The sequence below is a fragment of the Orcinus orca genome, chromosome 3 (genome assembly GCF_937001465.1).
Source record: "Orcinus orca chromosome 3, mOrcOrc1.1, whole genome shotgun sequence".
Lineage (NCBI taxonomy): Eukaryota > Metazoa > Chordata > Mammalia > Artiodactyla > Delphinidae > Orcinus > Orcinus orca.
Window position 1 is genome coordinate 168,943,290 of NC_064561.1, and position 20,495 is coordinate 168,963,784.

Consider the following 20,495-nt stretch of genomic DNA (forward strand, 5'->3'; position numbering starts at 1 on the left):
AAAAATATAGCTGTCTATTTCTACCACTTATATTAAGAGTCACCAGGTTTGTGGTAGGAACCACTGGCTCACCCCGAAGTCTGGTATCCATGTATCCTTTTCAATCCTTTGGCTATTATGCCCATGCCCCAAATGCTTACCGCTTCCTTCCTCCTCTGTCATCCACTATTTCCCCTCCCCTTCAGTCCAGGCCTTATTAACTTTTCACATATGTTTCTCCATTTGAGAATGAGTTTTAGTCCCTGGTTAATAATCTCCCCTTCACGTTCCTTTATCCATTTCATAAACGGAAAAGAAATCGCACATGCCCATTTTATCCATTAAAGGAACTGTGAATCTTTAATGGCGGCTTTACTAAGTCCATGTTGTTCTGCTTATGTCTGTCATAGATAACACAGCCAGCATTCTGACAAGGCGGAGGAGATTTAGTCGAACTATTCAGGATGTGTATTACCTCCCCATTATGATCTCTGATGGTGGAATCCCCTCTCTCAGCAGCAGCAGTACCCTCACCATCAGGGTTTGTGCGTGCGAGAGAGACGGGCGCGTGCGGACCTGCCGTGCAGAAGCCCTCCTGTCCTCGGCTGGCTTGAGTACAGGAGCCTTAATCGCTATTCTACTCTGTGTTGTCATTCTCCTAGGTAAGTCATTCTAAATCTTAATGTGTGATGACGATTCTGAGTGTACCCTACAATGGCGCGTTAGAAAAGAGAGCAAAAGAGACAGAGAGAGAGAGTCATTTTGACAAAACTTTGGAATTAGTAGTGCTTTACGTGATAACAAGACATGACTGTTTCCTTTAATTAACTTTCTCAATACCATAGTTAATCTGGAAATGATTTGGTTCAAATGTGATGAAAGAGTTGAAATATTAAAAGAAGGGATACAATAGGAGAAATCTTTTTGGAAAGGACCTATTTTAGAAAGAATTGACATTAAATATTCTAAATTTCCTATTGAAAGGGCATTTACAATTTATTTCAAAGAACATAGGTGACATTACTCTGCAAATGAATCTAACCACCAAATAAAAGGAATAAATTTCTTGTAGAATTTCTATCAGTCTAAAATGAGTTTATCATGAATCTTAGCTGAAGTTTAAAGGATTAAATATAAAATAATTTTTTCCTCAGATATATCAAATTTTATTAAATTAAAACTAATACATTTTTTAGATTATTTTTTGCATTACATTTTATTTTAATAGAAAATAAAGTACTTTCTCTAATTTTATGTTATCTTTTTAATAGTTGGAATCTTATCACAACTGCATTTGAAACTAATATTACTATAATCTCTTTAGAATTGCTATACAAAACAAGAAAGGAAATCCAGATTTTTTTATAGGAAAGGCAGATGTAAATAATCTTTTGCTTTATAGTTTAAAATGGGTACATATATATATTTTCCAGTGTGTCCTCTCCCTCTAGTTTTCTCTTAGGAGCCTTATCTTTTGTTCTTTTCTTGCTACTGTGCATACATAAGGAAAACAAACAAACTATGTACTTTGAGACACAGATATTTTTGCAAGGAATATCCTTTGTTTTGTTCCTGGGTTAGAAGACAAATTACCCATACAGAGGAGTGGAGATCAAGGCGGAATAAGATTGAGTAGAAAGGATGTTTAGGCAGGATTGAGGCAGGTTGGGGTAAAATGGCAAAAATAGTGGGCTTTGTTCTAGGAGTTTGAGGAGAAGTTGAAAGTAGGCGCGTCCCATCATAAAATTTGCATGTTGAACAAAGATGATTATGAATGAAGTGGAGAACAGATCTCATGCTGGTAAAGAGAGCAGGTAGGCAAACTGACTAGAAATATGACACATTTGTCTCATGCAGATATAGCATAATTTGGACCAGTATACTTAAAATGGAGCTGAAGAAAGATTGATAGTACCAAGATGTCTTAGGTGAAATCAAAAGTGATCTTGGGTAATAGGCTGCAAATCACAGGATGGAAATATTTACCAAAATCTTTACTGAATGCTTATTGGAAGTACCTGAGATTCCATGTGAAACCTGCAGTGTTAATTATTTCAGGTCAGTGAACAATTACTTAATGTTTATGACATGGTGTCTTTTCTTGGAACAAGTTTCCAAGGGCTAAAAGTAGAGTAGCCAAAAATTAAAAAAAAAAAAAAGTGATCTTGGATAAACTGGATATGAGACTGAGTTAGAACAGTATCAAAGAAGACTTTTCATCTCTTGCTGAATATGGGCCCTGATCTTCCCTGGGTTGGGGGACACCAGAAATGCATTTTGTTGATGTTACCACAGCAAGAGTCTATAAAGAGAGAGAGGATAGACTAGGACTGAGCTGTGATAAACTCGAGTGTGATCTTTAAATCAAGAAGGATGCGGTAGCATAGAGCAAAGGAAAAATCACAGAACAAGGAACAAAATTAGTAAGGTATAATATCCTGAAACAAAGAAAGTAAGTGCATCAAGGAGGACAGAGTATTCAACAGTGTTCAAAGCTGCCCAAAAGTTAAATAAATTGAGTAGCAAAAAGTATCAATTGCACTTAGCAACTTGGAGTGTGGAGGTTTGATTCACCATAACAAAAACTATTTCACTGCAGTACAGTCTTTTGCAGAAGTGTGGTAGAGATGGTATCTGGGAAAATCAGGCTTTCTTGATTTTATTAATTTATATATTGATTATTTATATATATTTTAACTGCTATTTTCTTTAGAAATTAACAAATTACCTTTTATGTCTTTGAAACTGAAAATCAAAATATCACAAACCAAAAAGGAAAACAAAACAAGAACAAAACCCCGAAGAATAAACCACTATAAATATTGAACCCTCTAGGGTTCCTAACTGAAACTGAAAAGAATAGAACTCAGTGACCTTTCATAAGTCAATTTTACTTCCATTAAAACAAAAACAAACACTCTGACATTACTATAAGTTCCTCCAGAGGCCTTATTCTGAAAGATATTTCAACTGGTGGAGGCATGTTACCTTTGGCTTTTGTTTTCATTTATCATCATAAAATTATTTTTGCATACTAACATTAAAAATCTTTAAAATTGAAAGATGTCAATATAAGGTACATTCAGGTGTACTATATAAAATAACATTTTATTATTTCATGAAACAATACATCCCTTTAATTGACTTTATGAAAATGTTTTCCCTTTGGGGTAAATAAGAGAACATTTCTATATTTTATGCTGTACCTCAGGGCTAATGAAACAAAGTTTCTATTTGATATGTTTGCTCTTTCAATTTTTATTGAAACTCAAATGTGTCTTTACAGTTTTATCCAAAGGTTGCAGAATTTCTTAAGCTTAGATTTAAACAATCACTATTTATAATGTAATTTATATTTTTCATGGCATTTTAAGGGTTTATATCGTTATTCAGAAAATATCTGACCCACAGACTTGGATGGAGTCATTTGCAGTTTTGAAATATTGTTGGTTAATGTGTGAGCTCATAGGTTTCAAGGAAAATATCAACAACATCAGAGGTAGCAATACTTTTAGAACTTGTAATTCTGAAATAGCATTCAACCTCAACAGCTAAATAAATCATGAAGTTAAGTTAATCTTTTAATACTGAAAAATGTTTTACTTAGTAGCTGTTTGTGAACATGACTGTGATTGTGGAAACTCAGCCCCAGTTTTGCCACTAATTAACTGTGTGATCTCAGGACCCATGAAGTCTCTTTCTTCTATTTCTGAATCTATGAAAATAAAGTTTCAACTAGAATGACCTTAGAGTCATCTGCAAACTTCTGTGGTGCTTATTTATGTTTTATTATAGGTTAAATATGATTCAACATTTTACAGTTTGGTCAGACTCCATCTATGTATATATTGATTACCAGAAGATGGGGTGCTTGAAAACCAAAGGGCCTAACTTTAAATGGTAAATGTAAACGTTGTGAGTTGAGTTATGTTTTGTCAGGATTACCTTTTCAGATCCATTTCAAGGAATGGATAGAAAAGAATTTAGAGTGAGCCATCATGATGCAATCAGAGTTTGGTGCCAGAGGAGGGGATTGTCAGAGTCCTCTTTCCCTCCCAGGGATCTGACATTTCTTTCCCAACCCACCCTATTACTTGTCAGAGGGACCGGAACTGTTGGTAGAGTGAACCAGTGCAAGAGATGATTGAATCAGGATCTGCATCAGACCTCTGGAAGGCTACCTTTGTAGTCCATGCATCACATATGATCTGCTGACCTAGATGAATCCACCACATAGTTTGCTCCTATTCTTGGATGTAAATTTCATCATAAATGGGGATCAAGGTGGGTGTGGTGGGAGGAGAGTGAGGAACTAGGAGAGGAGGTGGAATTGATGAGAAGATAACTGCCAACCTGCTTGCCATGAAAGCTATTTTAAATGACCTTGTGGGCTCCCCTGAGTTTGAAAAATTGTTTCAATGAGAAGTGTCATTACCAATTATGGCTACAGAAGCTAATCAAAATCATCTCCCTGACTTGGGCCACCTCATTCTACCAAGTTTATTACTCACATATGATGGTATGAAAAAAGAATCAAGTGATATTTAGGGGTAAACAAATCTGCTATGAAAAGTAGTTTGGGGGAGTATGTTAGGAGTCAGTACATAATGTATTCAAATGCAAGTTGTATGTCAGTTTTAGTTATGAAAACTCAAAGCCCCTTAGTACTCTAAGCACTGGAATGATAATATAAGTAAGTAAATATAATATAGGAGAAAACAAAGAGAAAACTGTTTCCACAAATTTGAATTCCTTTATGAATAGAATAAATTACTGACACAATAAATTCATTATAATTTTCTTATATAAAAAGAAGCACTTGGGTTTAAAATCCTGGCCAGACTTAAAGAGAAGAAAAAGACATATACTAACCAAGAATAAAATATTCATTAGAATAAAGACATCTCAAAAATACTACAATTAATTCATTTTATTCCAGACTATGTAATCAAACTTGAAAATACCAGAAATCATTTATAATATAATTTTGAACAAAGGACAAGCTCTGTACCCCTCTCTCTCTCTCTCTCTCTTTTTTTTTTTTAATAACACCATGGCTCTATCATATTATATTTTCCCAGATGAACCACTGAAAGAAGTACTACCCTGTTATACATGTATGGTTTGATATACTGTGGGAGACTCATTTGAATATGCTTATTTGCCTGCCAGTTCATAAATAGGGATTTAATTCTCAAATTTATATGTATGATTATTATCTTCATTTATTCTCTTCAAATAAATTTGGCCTTGGGATTTTGGGGGAAACATTTAATTTGTTTTTCAAACTTTAAAATTATTCTCAAGCAAAATTAGGTGTTTGGTATTATTAGGAGCAGTAAGTTGATTTTTAAAAATATTTAAAAATTATTTTCCTAGTGAGACTATTACTATTTCCTAGTGAGACTATTACTATGAAGATTCACTTAACCCAGTGCCACATTATCACTCTCACAGAGATTATTCTTTTGTTCATCCACATAAGAATTGTTTACAGAGTATCTGCTGTGTGCCATTTGCTCCAGAAACCTCTACTGAACAAACATGATTGTAAAGAAATTCATTAGGAGTGTACCTTCTCATTCATGCTTCCACATTCTTCTCTGAATTGATTTGAATTTGCCTTTGACTAAAGGGACCATATGTCTGTATTTGTCCTGATGTCCTGATGTAATTATAAACGAAATCCCCTTCCACTCTTAAAAAGTGTCCCAGATTGTACGGCTATTTATAAATTGATCTTTATAATAGATAGTTATGTAACAAATCTAGGAATCATTTGTCACTGACAAGTAACTCTCTTTGTCTAGAAAAAGAGAAAGATGTAAAACTCTAAATTCAAACTTACCTAGTATCTATATTTTGAATCAACACATATATATCAGGAATATTTTCTTAAATTCGGGGAAATAAACAAATAAAAGCTATCATAATAATAAACCCAGCATAATCCACTATGTTTCATTAGGCAAATATGATACTGATATTGGTGAAGGATATAAATTACCTCCATACTTCGATAATAGTATTGATCACATTCTTCCTGTTATACATGCACATAAAGTCCCTTGGCATTAACTACCAACCATTTCAACATAAGGAAAATAATTTATTGACAAAAGTAAGAAATTTTACTATAATAAATTAGGCAGTCTGTAGAAATAGATGTTTTGATCTAGAACAGCCTCCTCAGTTAATCATAAAGATGAGCAGAAGTATATAGTGGATGATAAATATAAACCTCTGGGTAGAATGGAGTGCATTATTTGAGGATACTGCTTGGGCCACTGAATTAGAAAGCTGTAGGCTGGATTTACACTAAAATAAACAGTGAGGTATTAAATGCGTATTGATGGCATTCAGTGAAATGTTTCTTTGTTGTTGTTTGTTTGTTTCTTTTTCCCAAAAAGAAAGTATAAGTAACGTGAATGGGAAACTACTGTATTCTGTAGCAGAGCATTTATGAAGCAGAGCCACATGCAGCATCAGCATTTCATTTTCTGCTTTTTCTGTAATCACTCCCTTTCCAACACAGTGACTCACTAATTCCCCATGTCTACTATAATCTCCCTATTGCATTTCCCCATTACTTAGGCAGTATCCTCTTATTCCATACTTTTCCAGATGATTCCCTGACCCTCCCTAAAGATGTTTTGTCTCTTTTTTCTTTATTCCCACAGGTTCCCACTTGCCTCTTGTATGCAAAATTAGCTTCTTCCCAGTACACTGTGACCACCTCTTTCCACATATGGTAGATTTCCCTCTCATAATTATCCTTTCCACTTCTGGCTTGAATATCTATTCCTCTTTCTCTCTACATTTTCAAGTCTTAAAATCACATATACACTATGATATCTGGTTCAAATACAGGCAAAGCTTATCTGTATTGTTTATGGGTATACATAAAAAGGGGTTAAACTATAAAGAGAAGCAAGGAAACAATAAAAGAAAAAGAAGTTATTTTTTAGAGGGGAAGGGTAAAAGGGTGGATTCGAAAGTGTCAGGTATGTTCTTTATCAGAGAATAGGTAACCCGGTGTTCGCTTGCTTTCTGACCATTTGTTAAAGCTTACACATAATCGTATTTCCAGGTAAAATACAGTTTACAGACATAAATAAATAGACAAAATACAGTATAGAAATGTGAGTTTTGTATAAAACATATATATCTGTAGGAGTTTCTGTGTGTGTGTATGTATACACATACACCTACAGATATATTACATGGGACACACTTAAGCTATATATATGTATAAGCTATAATATACTTTTGAGATGTTTATATATACACACTTATGCTATAATATGTATAGCATAAATATGTCCTATACATAATATTGGGACAAATATCTAATATATATACTTAATGTGTTCATAAAATATTTGCACATTGCATGAGACATACTTAATTGTATATTACACATATATATGTATGTGTATACATACACATATTATATATAGTATGTAATATGTACGAATACATATATTATACATGTATTTTTGTTGTGTTTCATCTCATATTATACATATATAATACATATATTTTTTCTGTTGTTATTCATATCAAATTTACATTTAATTAAGTGTCCTGCATTATTTGCTAAATCTAACAACCCTACATTCCATTTGAATATACCTCTCTGATTATTATATTATAAGGAATGTTTTAAATACTAGTGAACCTTATAATTGTTATCATAAAGCCTAAATTATCAGCTAACCAAGAAGCAAACAGTCTGTAGAGATGAAGTAAAGGGTATTGGGCCTAATGACATAAAGTAGAAATATCTTTCTATTTAGTAATGGTTTAATACCATCAAATAGAGTAATCTGAAACTATTGAAAAACCACCAACGCAAAATACCCAAGACCTATTTCTATTAATTTATTCAACGGCTACAACATTATTGATAATAAGAACCTATTCACTGCTTTTGGCTAAGTTGCCCTAAGACACATGGCCAACAGGTCACTCAGTTCCTTGTTCTATATTTTTAAAATAATGAAGTTTAATATGGTAATGGAAACATCATCATCTTTGGTGTGAAAAGTCATAAACTACAGCCCAAGGTTTTCCACCTGCCATTTGTGTGGTCTTACAGTTACATGGTATTTACTCATGTAATCTCTCCTGAGTCTCAGTTTCCTCATTTTAAAAATGAGGAAATCCCCAGCTCTGCTTTGAGGATTAAGTTAAAAAGTTATGTAAAGAGCATTGTGTAAACAAAAAAATTCCTATGAAACCTAAATTATGTACAAATAAAATAACATCTTGGGGGCTTCCCTGGTGGAACAGTGGTTGAGAGTCTGCCTGCTAATGCAGGGGACACGGGTTCGAGCCCTGGTCTGGAAGGATCCCACATGCCACGGAGCAACTAGGCCCGTGAGCCACAACTAATGAGCCTGCACTTCTGGAGCCTGTGCTCCGCAACAAGAGAGGCCTCGATAGTGAGAGGTCCGCACACCACGATGAAGAATGGCCCCCGTTTGCCACAACTAGGGAGAGCCCTTGCACAGAAACGAAGACCCAACACAGCAAAAATAAATAAATTAATTTAAAAAAAATAACATCTTTTGCAGCTTGATAGATAAGTGCAATAATTAATGCCTGATAATATTATTCTAAAGGATAATGAACAAACAAGGTGTACCATGTAAAATATTCCTGCTTTGATTTTCTACAAAGCATCAAAAGGAAAGAGTTAATTATAGGGTCTCCTTCTTCCTATTTTACAAAAACTTAAAATATCCTGCCTTTAGTGTACTCCTTAGAAGGATAAGTATCTATAGATTGACTCCCACACAGAATTATTTTTCCAGTCAAAATTTCATATTGCTTTTCCATCATCTGTTTCCCTGACTGAACGATTAGACTTCATCACTGGTCACGAATCCTGAAGCCATAGCCTGGCAAATGAGAATATCACAGAGTTCTCCAGAAGATCAACGATTCCCAATGTTTTGTAGAGATAGATAGTCATTTTCTACATTCTTCAAGATGTTAAAATCTCTTGTGGTGGTATTCACAGAGTGCAGAGATCAGGGCTGTGTTACAACGTAAGCCTAAATGGAATGTAGCTGATGATAGTGGCTGGGAATTGCTGATGTCCAATCTCCAAGAATGTCCTTCTTCTTTTTCTAACCCTTCATCCTCTTTCCATTTTTCCTTAGCAATTGTAGTACTTTTCATCACCCTGAGACGCAGCAAAAAAGAGCCCCTGATCATTTCAGAGGAGGACGTGCGGGAGAACGTGGTCACCTATGATGACGAGGGGGGCGGCGAGGAAGACACCGAGGCCTTTGACATCACAGCCTTGAGGAATCCGTCTGCTGCCGAGGAGCTCAAGCACCGGAGAGATATCAGACCGGAAATGAAACTCACCCCCAGGCACCAGACGTTTTCCACCCTGGAAAGTATAGATGTTCAGGAGTTTATTAAGCAAAGACTGGCTGAAGCCGACCTAGACCCCAGCGTCCCGCCTTATGACTCTCTGCAGACTTACGCCTATGAGGGTCAGAGATCAGAAGCTGGGTCCATCAGCTCGCTGGATTCAGCAACCACACAATCAGACCAGGATTATCAGTACCTTGGAGACTGGGGACCCGAGTTTAAAAAGTTAGCTGAACTCTATGGAGAAATAGAATCTGAAAGAACAACTTAGGGGGTCAATTCTTGCAACCTTCTAGAATTCGCTTCCTGAGCAAGTGGAGATATAATCTCAGCAATGGCAAGGAAGAAGCTTGGAAACAGTACTAGGAACTAAGCAAGCAGAGCACAGCTACTGTAGAAACAAGTGCCCTTTTCATGATCGAAACTGGGTTATTTAATCGGAAGAAAGTCAAATTAAAAAAAAAAATACAGAGAAAAAGCTATTGTTCCTTGTGTATATTTTCAATTGCTCAATAAAGTCTGTGTACTGTTTAATGAAGAATTCCTGAATTAAGCCAAACAATGATATTTGTTTCAATATTTTGTGATTTCTTTTCAAAAGGAAAACTGAACAAAAAGTTTCCAAATCACTTACGACTGATTTCTAGGGGTGGTACACTGTAAAATGAAACTGGTGAAGTTAGTCACAACCTCTTTTTCCACTATTTCTGGTGGACTCTTGAGACCCACACCCTGTTTTTGTGACACATCTCATTAGCTTTGTCTCGTGTTGAAATGACACGAGATATTTCCAATATACCAGGCCACTCTGTCATGGACTTGTATGTATCACTTTCCTTTGCCCTCCCCACTTCTTTTCTCCATATGAAATTGATGGAGCATGGGGATTTGCTGCTTGCACTATGATGTATGCAACTTCTGTGCACCAGTTGTGCACTGCTCTGAATCACAGAGACTACTGTCTCTGTCCTGCCTGTCCCCCTTTATTTTAACAGGAGAACCCCCTTTTTTAAGTGGATAGAATGAATGTTTTAAGATATACTCAGATCATCTATGTCAGGGAAAGATTTAATTTAAAAAAATACAAAAAAACCTACAAACCTTATCCTGTACAAAACATTGAGGAAATCTATACTTTATTTTCCCCCATTTGTTTTAGTGCATTTACGTCAACAATTCTGATTATTCCTGTACCTAAAATTGGTTGTCAAATATTTGATGATTGGTTTATACTTGTCTAATTTGCTTATTTTTAACATGGCAGTCATTTAAAAAAAAATGAACCTCATATGATAACTATGTAGTCTGAAAAGACTATCCTCCAACTTACATAAACTTCGTAAACTTATGATTGACTTGTCTTTATTCCTCACAGAAGCTCAGACTTTCCCCATCTCACTGATTGATTAGCCCTTCATGTTTGAGACCCACAGAAAATGTGTAGGGCTTGGAGCAAAAAAATAGGAGGTTCCCACTTATTATTCTCAGACACGTCTCTTAAAGTCAGAGTCCCAAACTACAAAATAGAGATGGCAAAGATTTCCCTGCTTAACTTACAGGGATATGTGAAGATCAATAATCATCTGTAAAAATGTTTTGCCAACTGCAAAGTGTTCTGTTATGTAAAGGCTGGCAGACACTATCATTTTCTAATTCCATTAGTTCATAATTATAGAGTTACATATATTTTGAATAAAATACTATATTACCATGGGATAATTTCATGAAACCTTCAACAGTGAATTAACTGCTAACTGGAAATATAATGTGAAAGTTTAATTCTTTTGACATTTTCCCAAATAGGCTAATTTTTTTTTCAGAATTTCTTGGGATTTTCCCCCTAAATTGCTTAGATAACAGTTTTCTGTTGTTGATATTGGTCGTGAAATAAAAATTCATAGCATAATGATCCTAGTCTCCAAAAATGACCACATTTATGTATTTTAGATTAATTGTAATTTTGAAACCCTCAAATTAAGATTTATTTTAAGGGGAAGTTTTGCCTTTGCTCTTTAAATATATTATAGAGTCTTCAAAAGTTATATGCCATTTTCTGTCTGATTCTACTGATGTGCAAAATTTTGAATTTTGCCTCTGTTCACAACTGCCCTGTGCTATTATTTTTCAATTTTGAGGTATGGGAAGTAAGTAAATTTAATTTGAATATTTCTCAATTTGTGTTTGAAGCCTGAGGAATAAAATGTAATTTAAGTTTTTAACAACATTTTAGCTTTCCAGATGCTGCTTTATCATTTTTTATATCATAATAGTATGCAGTCCAGTATAAAGCTAAATCAAAAGAGACACTCAGGGGCTTTGGGGAACAACCTCTAGAGACCCATACTCTGATTATGCAAATGTTGGACTACATTCACCCTGACAGAAGGATCCACATTTGAAGAATGACTGTGGATGCTGGTGCTTTGACTTTCTTATGCAAAGAGGACGAGGAAAACCAGGTTTTGGATGTCCCGTAGGTTTTTCAATTTAGATTTTTGATAAACTATTCACAGCTTTTGTTTTGTTTTGTTTTAATATTCATCTGGCAACTTTACAAGTAAAGGCTTGAAAGAGAATACATGTACAAACCACTTAAACGTAAAAGCCAAGGTCCTCTGCATGGTTTTGAGTATGGAAACATTTCCCTGATTTTGTGGAAAAAACACCCCAGATCCATCTGATTTTAATTACACATTTTAATGATAATGGATTGCTTCTAAGCCCCTGATATTAAATCTCATATAGAAGCAAAATGGAGCTTCTGTAGTATTGAAATAATATGTTCCTATATTGATTTATTTGAGAATTTTGTTAAGGAAAGCATTCCAAATATTATTTTTATATAAATTCTGAAATGAGGCAATTATATCATTATTATAAGTATGGACTGGGTCTCATATTTTTTAATGTGCTACTTTGGGTCAAAAAACCAATTATGATATATAAATGTTCTGCCAATGGACTGAAGTCATTTAACATTCAATACCTTGCTTTAAAAACTTCAGTTTATCAGTGTGAAAAGCTAATTCTCAAAGAGTTTAGTGGGTAAAGAGTTTGCACATACTCTGAACCCTCTCTAGCCACAGATAATCAGCTATGGAATATGTGATTCCATATGGATTCCACTATGGAATCGCTAATGTGTCTCAGCACATTTTGTAAGCCTTGGTTGATATTTACAGAAAAAATATAGCTTTGAAATCAATTTACTTATTTCCAAGAGAAGAATTTTCCACAGACAGACCTTATACAATGTGGTAGCTGCTAAATTAGAGGAAATACAAACAGTTATAACTTTTTTACCCAATGGCTTTCTTAATAGAATTTATAAGTTCCAAATAACCTTTGTGCAGATGTAGGTCTTGCAGAAATTACTAAAGACCTATCATCATAAATTCTTTCTATGATAAATCTGTACATACACAGATTTAAAGGGGAAATTGAAGAGGAAATTATCCCTAAGATAAGGCTCTATGCAAAGTTATGACTTTCCCATAACCAGGTATAAGAAGGAAAATATTCTGAGAAATGACATTCATGTAACCACACACCCATACACACACATACACACACATATGTCTTCTTGAAGAATATTTAGAGAGTAAAAAAATATTCAAAATAGTGACTTAGATATTGATATGATCCAAATATGTGATGCATACAAAATTTAAGTACCCAGCATATGGAAGATTCAGCAAGAAATTAACGAACATTCTTTTTGGCTTTTATTTTGTGTCTAGCCTCAGCCTAACTTTCAGTGCTGTCCATGATTGAAGCTGGTTTCACAGAGCAGAAAAAAATATTAATAATAAATCAAAATTTTAGAAACTATGATTTAATGAACTCAGTGTGGCTATTAAATATTAAAAAGTGATTTGACTTAGATTCTTAGTGTACTGCAATGTAGTCAGAAGTCTGGGTCAAAGAAGGACAATGTACTAAGTACACCATTTTCAGCAATGTTGAAACCTTACATAAACGATTAGTCATTGTTTTATTTGTTCCTACAAACCTACATCCATAACTTTGATTCATTGTCCTTTTGGTTTAGCTGAATATATAGGGAAAACACAGAAATTCAGGTAGACTCATTCATGTCAGCAGCCATCAAGAAGTTCCAGGTACACTGGAACACTGGAACATGCATAGATCCAATAGGTACACTGGAACATGCATAGATCCAATATTTTTTGGTAAAAGCTTCATCTGCTTTTTAGTATGGGCAGTGCTTGATCAGCTATTCAACAAAGCAGAACTCTAAAGCTGATCATTCTGGAAAGAGGCAAGAGTCCCATTTTTCAAACTCAAATTGTACTTAGCTTCAAGGTATGGTTACATTCAATTAATTTACTTGCCTTTCAATTTCAAGAATAGAACAAATCTCAGAACCGTCCTTGGTAGATATGTGACTCAAATCCTCTCTTTTTTTTACCCTTTAGGATTAAAGGCAAATCACATATTATCTGAAGGAAACAAAACCACTTCAACTTTTATATTCTACCTCATCAGCAGAAGGTAAATTTTTTTTGTAATATAGAATTAGAAATCTCATAAACCCCACAGTCAAAAGTAGCTCACAATCATTTGAAGATAACACTAGCACAGAACCCACTCTTTTTTCAAAGATTCCAAATACATCATTTTAAAATGAAAATATTAATAGCAACAGTTTTTAACATGTCAAAAGATATATTCTGCCTTTGGCTTCTACCAATGAAAGAAGTAGTGAGGAATTTTTTGTTTTGTTTTGTTTTGTTTTTGTTTTAATTAGAGATTAAAAAAACAAGTTGTGTTCTTATTTGAAGTTTGATAAAAAAAGCTTTTAGGCTAGTAAGGAATGATTACATTTATCTTCTTTGCTGAGTCTATTGAATTGAAAGATTTTTGCCCTTCTACAGAGACATCAAACCTATTTTAGTAATAATTTGTTTTTAAAGTCTTAGGTGAAAATAAATGGGAAAATAGGAATTCAAAGAATCCTGAAATGATATTCTGTGAGGAAGTCATGTGTCATTTACAGATGGAAGTGGATTCATCTGATGATCTCGTCTTATTGCCCAGCAATATTACCTTCAGAAATAAAGAAATGGGCCATAATAGTTAGTGTCACCCTAATGATTTTATCAAGGCAATTTTCCTTGTGTCATAATGCACCAAATTCTTATTCTAAAACATTTATTGCCATTTTCAAAGTGCCACTTCAAATGCCTTAGTTTCAAACAGGAATTCATACAATCTAACATTGTGATTTACTGAGTAAGCTCTTCTAAACATGCATCATATGTAAGATACTATTCCAGGCACTGTGAAGGCTGTAAAAAAAAAAGTGTCTTGGTGATAGGTGTTATCATCAATGAAATGAGAGTCTCACTTGAGAGCTAATACCTACATATAAAAAGCTATAGACAATATAATATAAAGCAAAAAGTGGCAAGTGTTCTAAAATAGGCTCAGATATATCTAGAAAAGGTTTTAGGGTCACATTAAAACTGTGTCTGTAGTATGCAAGCTTGAGGTACTCCCCAGGATGTGGGGAATAATACAAGTCCAGAGGGAGGGTGAAGCAGAGGGAGCCGTTTCAACAATTGTCCAAAAGTAGATCATTCAACATGGGATAGAGGACTCATGCAAGGCAATAATGATAACATAAGGTGTTAGGAGAAGTTAGATTTAGATTTAAGGTGATTCAATGGCACTCATCCTTTAATCAATGTCACTGAGTTTGTTTTTCTCCTAAACAGAAAAATGACCATGGCCAGACATCTCTTTTAAGAAACTCAGTCTTTCATTAATGTCTATCATTCAGTGAAGATATCTTAAAGAAAGATTACAGTCATTTGTGCCTCCAGAAGGAATATTAGATTATTTTAATTATTTCCAAAAGATAATACCCATTTTAGGAATATATTTTAAGAAGGTAAAAAATGAACAAAAAGACATAGGTGATTTACATTTCAGGGTTTAATTGTTGGGTCATTTAATTTGATCAATTTATTCATCCTAATAAAAATAAATTTAAATGAGGACAAAGGAGATACTTTTAAGAACAATATTTATTCATATACATTTATTCTTAACTGGACAAATGTGCCCATCTTCTATAGTCATTTTTTTAGGTATAAAAATATTTTTGGACTAAAAAGAAATAATAACCAAAGACCAAATTGATGCCCTATTAAAACTGAATCAGTTATTTTTAATTAGTCACAAACTTTAGTGTTTGTGACACTAGACGTCTCATACTCTAGTGTTTCGTTTTATTAAAAAATTTGCATTTGGATTTGTTTTCAAAAAGTGACTATCATAAACATGAAGATGCAATGATAGAGGTAGATTTCTTAAACCTAGAAATTCCTACTTTTAAATCTTGTTTCTCACTTTTTCTTTTTTCACATTTACTTGCTTTTTTAAAAAACAACCCTCGAAAAGCTATATTTGAGCAATTTCTATATCTCATGTATTTTTCAGAACGAATTCAAGAAAATGTTTTTCAGAAATAGAAAGCAGTTATCATGTTGTTTTCAAGGTTTAGATTTTTATCACATTTTCTCTCCCTCTGTCACTAATCATGCCCTTCCTCACCAAAAAGTTATAAAAGAAAATTGCATTCAGAAAAATACTCTGTGACAGTCACTTTCCTGTGAGCCTGTTTCCTTCCATGATGTGGTTTGTTTTTTTTAGCTCTTTCGGTCAGCACTGTGTATTTCCAATCTCCTGGAAGTCATCCTGTCTTCTGTCTTCCAAAGATAGTTGGGGGAGAAGTCATTTTTGTTCATATGAAATATGTTTCAAATATTTCAGATGGCTTGGACGATCCCTTTCATAAGCCATTGAAATTAAAAATGAAATTGAAAGAGTGCTTTCCTCCTTTTAAGCATTTTTAGTATCATGTTTTAAAAGCTTAAAGTACAATTTTTAAAAAATCAATATAATTTTATGGATACCCTTTCCTTTCCTTCAAAGAGACATTAGAAAATTGTTTTCTCAGAAAAACTAACACTGAATAAGTCTCCCAAATTTCATCACCTAAGTGACATTTTTCTCTTTTCAGATGCACATAATTTCTCATTGATTCCACAATGATGATAAATGGAAGTTAGCATATCAATAAAATACTTCATGAAAATTTAGTTTTAATCATATCTTCTCATTTATGTTGTGATACGATGCTTAAGCTTCTTTTAATTTGAATTTTGCTAAATTCCCCTCAGAATATGATTTCCAAGGCATGGAAAGATTAACATTCCTTCCCTGCCTCTTACCGACATTTGTCATTTCCTTTCATTGCCCCGTTTTATATTTGCTGTCCTACCCATCCTTAGCTGTCTCAGATTCAGTTTGACAGAATGAATAATTCAGGGAAATGAAAGACCTGACTGGGACAAATAACTTTTTTAAAAAAAGATCAGAACTCAGCTTTCTCGATTCCTAATCAATGTTTTGAATTAAAACATGAAACTGGAAAACATTAACAGAATATATCTATACTTAGATTAATAAGGAAAAAAAAAAACAACCAAAAACCTTAGGACTTGGAGTCCAGGATTGAGAACATGTCAGGAATCTATGACTACAACTACTTATATAAGTTTAAATGTCATTTTAAACATTGTTTAAATTCCCCTTCCATTTAAAGTAGAAATAATATCTTTATATTTACCTCACAGAATTGATATGAATACCAGATGTAATCTTGTGTTTGAAACACAGAAATGAGTAAAGTTCTTGGCAAATTATTTTTTTATTATCATGGTTTCTTTTCTGTTCCTCAACCTTCCCAATCTTCTGGCTTCAGAAAATTGTGACTTGGGCTATAAATTACAGGTATGAAGGCTTTGCAAAATTTCAACACAGACTAAGCATGGTGATGTATTCCCCACCCAAGCAGGCAAAGAATAGAACCATCTACTATAGCCATTTGATCCTTCTTTTCACCATGCAGAGGACAAAGGAAATTACTATCTCATTTCACTATGTGTCTTTGATTTCCTTTAATAACTTTAGTACATAAAAGTCTAAATATAAGATTAAACTGATAAATTAGAATTGTGTTATAACTTATACTTAATACTCTTCTGTGTTTCAGAATCTTTTTTTCATGAAAATCAGTTTCTCTTGTTGATATAATTATTTTAAAACTTTTTTAAAAAGAATTTTTCTGATTTTTTAAGAGGACATAGAATTGAAATGTTTAGAGCAAGGCTATATGGAGGTTCATAAAAACTCTGAAAATTCAAGAGAAACAAAACTCATTAGCATAGCCATGAAGAACATTTTTCATTATTAAGGAAGCACACTTCTATGATATCTGAGAGCTCTTTGCGTGGTGTTACAGGGATTCTATCATGAATAATAACACCATATTATTATATAATAATTAATAAACACCAAAATATAATAAATACACAAGTGTCACGTAGTGCTTGGAAATTCTTAAATAGAATAGACGTGATGCAGGATCTAGAAGAAAACCTGGCATTTCCTTCAAATTCCATTTTTTCCTCCAATTTATCCACAACCTTAAAATACCAGGGTGTTAATTTTAATTGAAACATTATTTACTGTGATAGAGTTATATCTCTAATAGAGAAGAGAATCTATTCTCCAATTTCAATCAAAGAAGAATGTTCCTATTTTAGGAAACACTGAACAAAATAAAAATGATTTCCTCAGAGGCTAATCCTTCACCTGCCAGACAATAAAACTTCATATTCCACATACAGGAAAAGAAACACTTGTTTTCATAAAACAAAACTTCCTTTTGAGGAAATTGACATCAGTGAAATTTTATTAACACACAGTAATTTAAGAATATTAAGACGGATCTTGGACTTCCCTGGCAGTCCAGTGGTTAAGACTCCGTGCTTCCACTGCAGGGCATGCAGGATCCATCCCTGGTCAGGGAACTAAGATCCCACATGCCACATGGCGTAGCCAAAAAAAAAAAAAAAAAAAATTAAGACAGGTCTTATTGGAAACAAGAATACATTCTGAGAAAATTTCTTCTTTTCTCTATATCCCCATCACATGCCAGCCCACTTCTGTTAAATGTCAGTCTAATCTCCTTGTTTAATGACAGGGTAGAAATCCCTGCATAAGACACATAACAGAATTCCACAACTTTCCCTTTTTCTCTCCCAAATCTTATTTTGTTTCAACAAACAAATTTGACATCTAGGACTCTTCATCAATCCCTTTGAAGTCTACATCCATAGCTACTTATTTTTCTGTCAGTTAGTTAAAGGATTGTTCTCTCAAACTTTCATTCAGCCTTTACACAGAAAAGACTGTTGAAGAAGTTCCAAAAAAAAAGCAACGGACCAAAAAACAAAAAAGTTTGTGTTGGTGAAATTGTACAGGTTCCTAGAGTGTTACTCCCTGGCACAATCACTGCTTTTTTGCCAGTGGTTTCTTTTTTTTTTTTTTTTAACATCTTTATTGGAGTATAATTGCTTTACAATGGTGTGTTAGTTTCTGCTTTATAACAAAGTGAATCAGTTATACATATACATATGTTCCCATATCTCTTCCCTCTTGCATCTCCCTCCCTCCCACCCTCCCTCCAGGCGGTGGCACACTTGAAGTCCAAAGGCATTCTGCTGAAGAGCTACGCTTGCTCTAGAAGGCTGGTCTTTTTGTTCTACTCACGTCTTTAACTAATTAGATTGTGGAGGGAAACCTGCTTGCTCAGAGTTCACCAATTTAAATGTTAATCTCATCTAAAAACACCCTCAACTTTGACACATAACCTTAACCATCACCATGGGTACCAGATTTTGTCAAAGGCTTTTCCAGATCAGTTGATATGAGTACATGGCTTTTCTTCTTTAGCCTGTTGATATGGAAGATTCCATTAATTGATTTCCAAATGTTGAAACAGTTTTGGAAAATAATGATAAATTCCACTTGGTCTTGGTGTGGAAATTATTTGTACTGCTGTATAATAAAGACTTTGTTTAATCTTTGTCTTGTGTTCCTGGGATGGAGCTTCTAAACCTTTAGCATGTCCTGAGTGATAGGAGTGTCTTTGTTATTCATAGTGGGCCCCTGAAATCATCCCTTAGTTTATGCTAATGAGATAACTTATGGTGGATCCCCAATAGTTTCAAGTTGAGTAAAGGGTGAAAGCTGACCATGCCAGGAAAACCAACTATGTGATTTGAATGTTGGATCTTTGAGCCAGGTGATTTCAGCCCAAACTCAGAGGTGTAGACGGGGGCTAGAATGAAGTACAGTCATTTAGACAATAATTCAATCAATTGTACCTGCATAATGAGGCCCAATAAAAACTCTGGATATCAAACTTATTTGAGCTTTCTGGTTGGTAAACACAGGGATGGGTCAGGAGGGTAAATTTCTTAATAGACATGTCTATTAAAATTGTTTCTTTCTCCTTGTGTCAGTTTCAGTAGTTTATATCTTTTGAGGAACTGTTCATTTCATTTAATTTGTTGAGCTGTTTACAGTATTCCTTTATTTTCTGTATAATATCTCGCTCAGCTTACATCAGTCTTCTTTTCTTGCATGTTGTCTACTTTTTCCATTAGTACCCTTACCTATTAATTATAATTATTTCATATTCTAAAAACAGTCATCTTTAAGTCTAATTTGATGCTTCCTTGGTCCCTTCAGGCTGTGTTTTGTCCTTGTCTTTCAACATGTCTAGTAACTTTAGGTTGAAAGCCTGATATGGTTAGTCAGGTAAGTGGGGCTTATATTATGAGGTTTAATGATCTTCTAGCTACAATTTGAACACTGTTTAATGTTTGTGTTACCTGCACATGCCAGAGAATTCATAATCCTCTATTGTCCTTGTTTTTGTCTTTCCTGTTGTCCTGAACTCCTCCTTCAATAGATCTGTGCCTCACCGCTCTTTTGGTTGTAATCCACTGTTTCCGTTGTATATAATACACTGTAGCCCTGTTGATATGGTGGTAAGAAGTGGGGAAAGGGAAGTACCCTATAATCTCATGATTAAATCTATGCATTTTAGTTTTCCTGTGTCCTTAGGCTGTGATTTTTTTTTTCACAAGTGCTTCTCAGTTTACACCCTCTCTAAGTCTTAGCCTAGAGATGAAGTCTCTTCCCTTAGGTGGAATAATGCTCTGATAAAGCCTTTTTCTCAT

At 34.1% G+C, this 20,495-nt stretch overlaps 1 protein-coding gene across 5 annotated transcripts in view; it reads left to right on the forward strand.

Annotated features, from left to right (window-relative positions):
- Positions 1 to 16,892, forward strand: part of CDH18 (cadherin 18) — a 1,015,987-nt gene extending 999,095 nt beyond the window's left edge. For 3 of the 5 annotated variants that reach the window (XM_049707304.1, XM_049707305.1, XM_004276373.3), the window contains 2 exons: positions 390 to 641; positions 9,150 to 16,892. In XM_049707304.1, the coding sequence (XP_049563261.1) occupies positions 390 to 641; positions 9,150 to 9,640 (743 nt within the window). In that variant the 3' untranslated portion in view covers positions 9,641 to 16,892. The remainder of the gene's footprint in view (positions 1 to 389; positions 642 to 9,149) is intronic. The other 2 variants (XM_033440166.2, XM_012535417.3) reach the window with 2 other exon arrangements.
- The last annotated feature ends 3,603 nt before the right edge of the window (positions 16,893 to 20,495 follow it).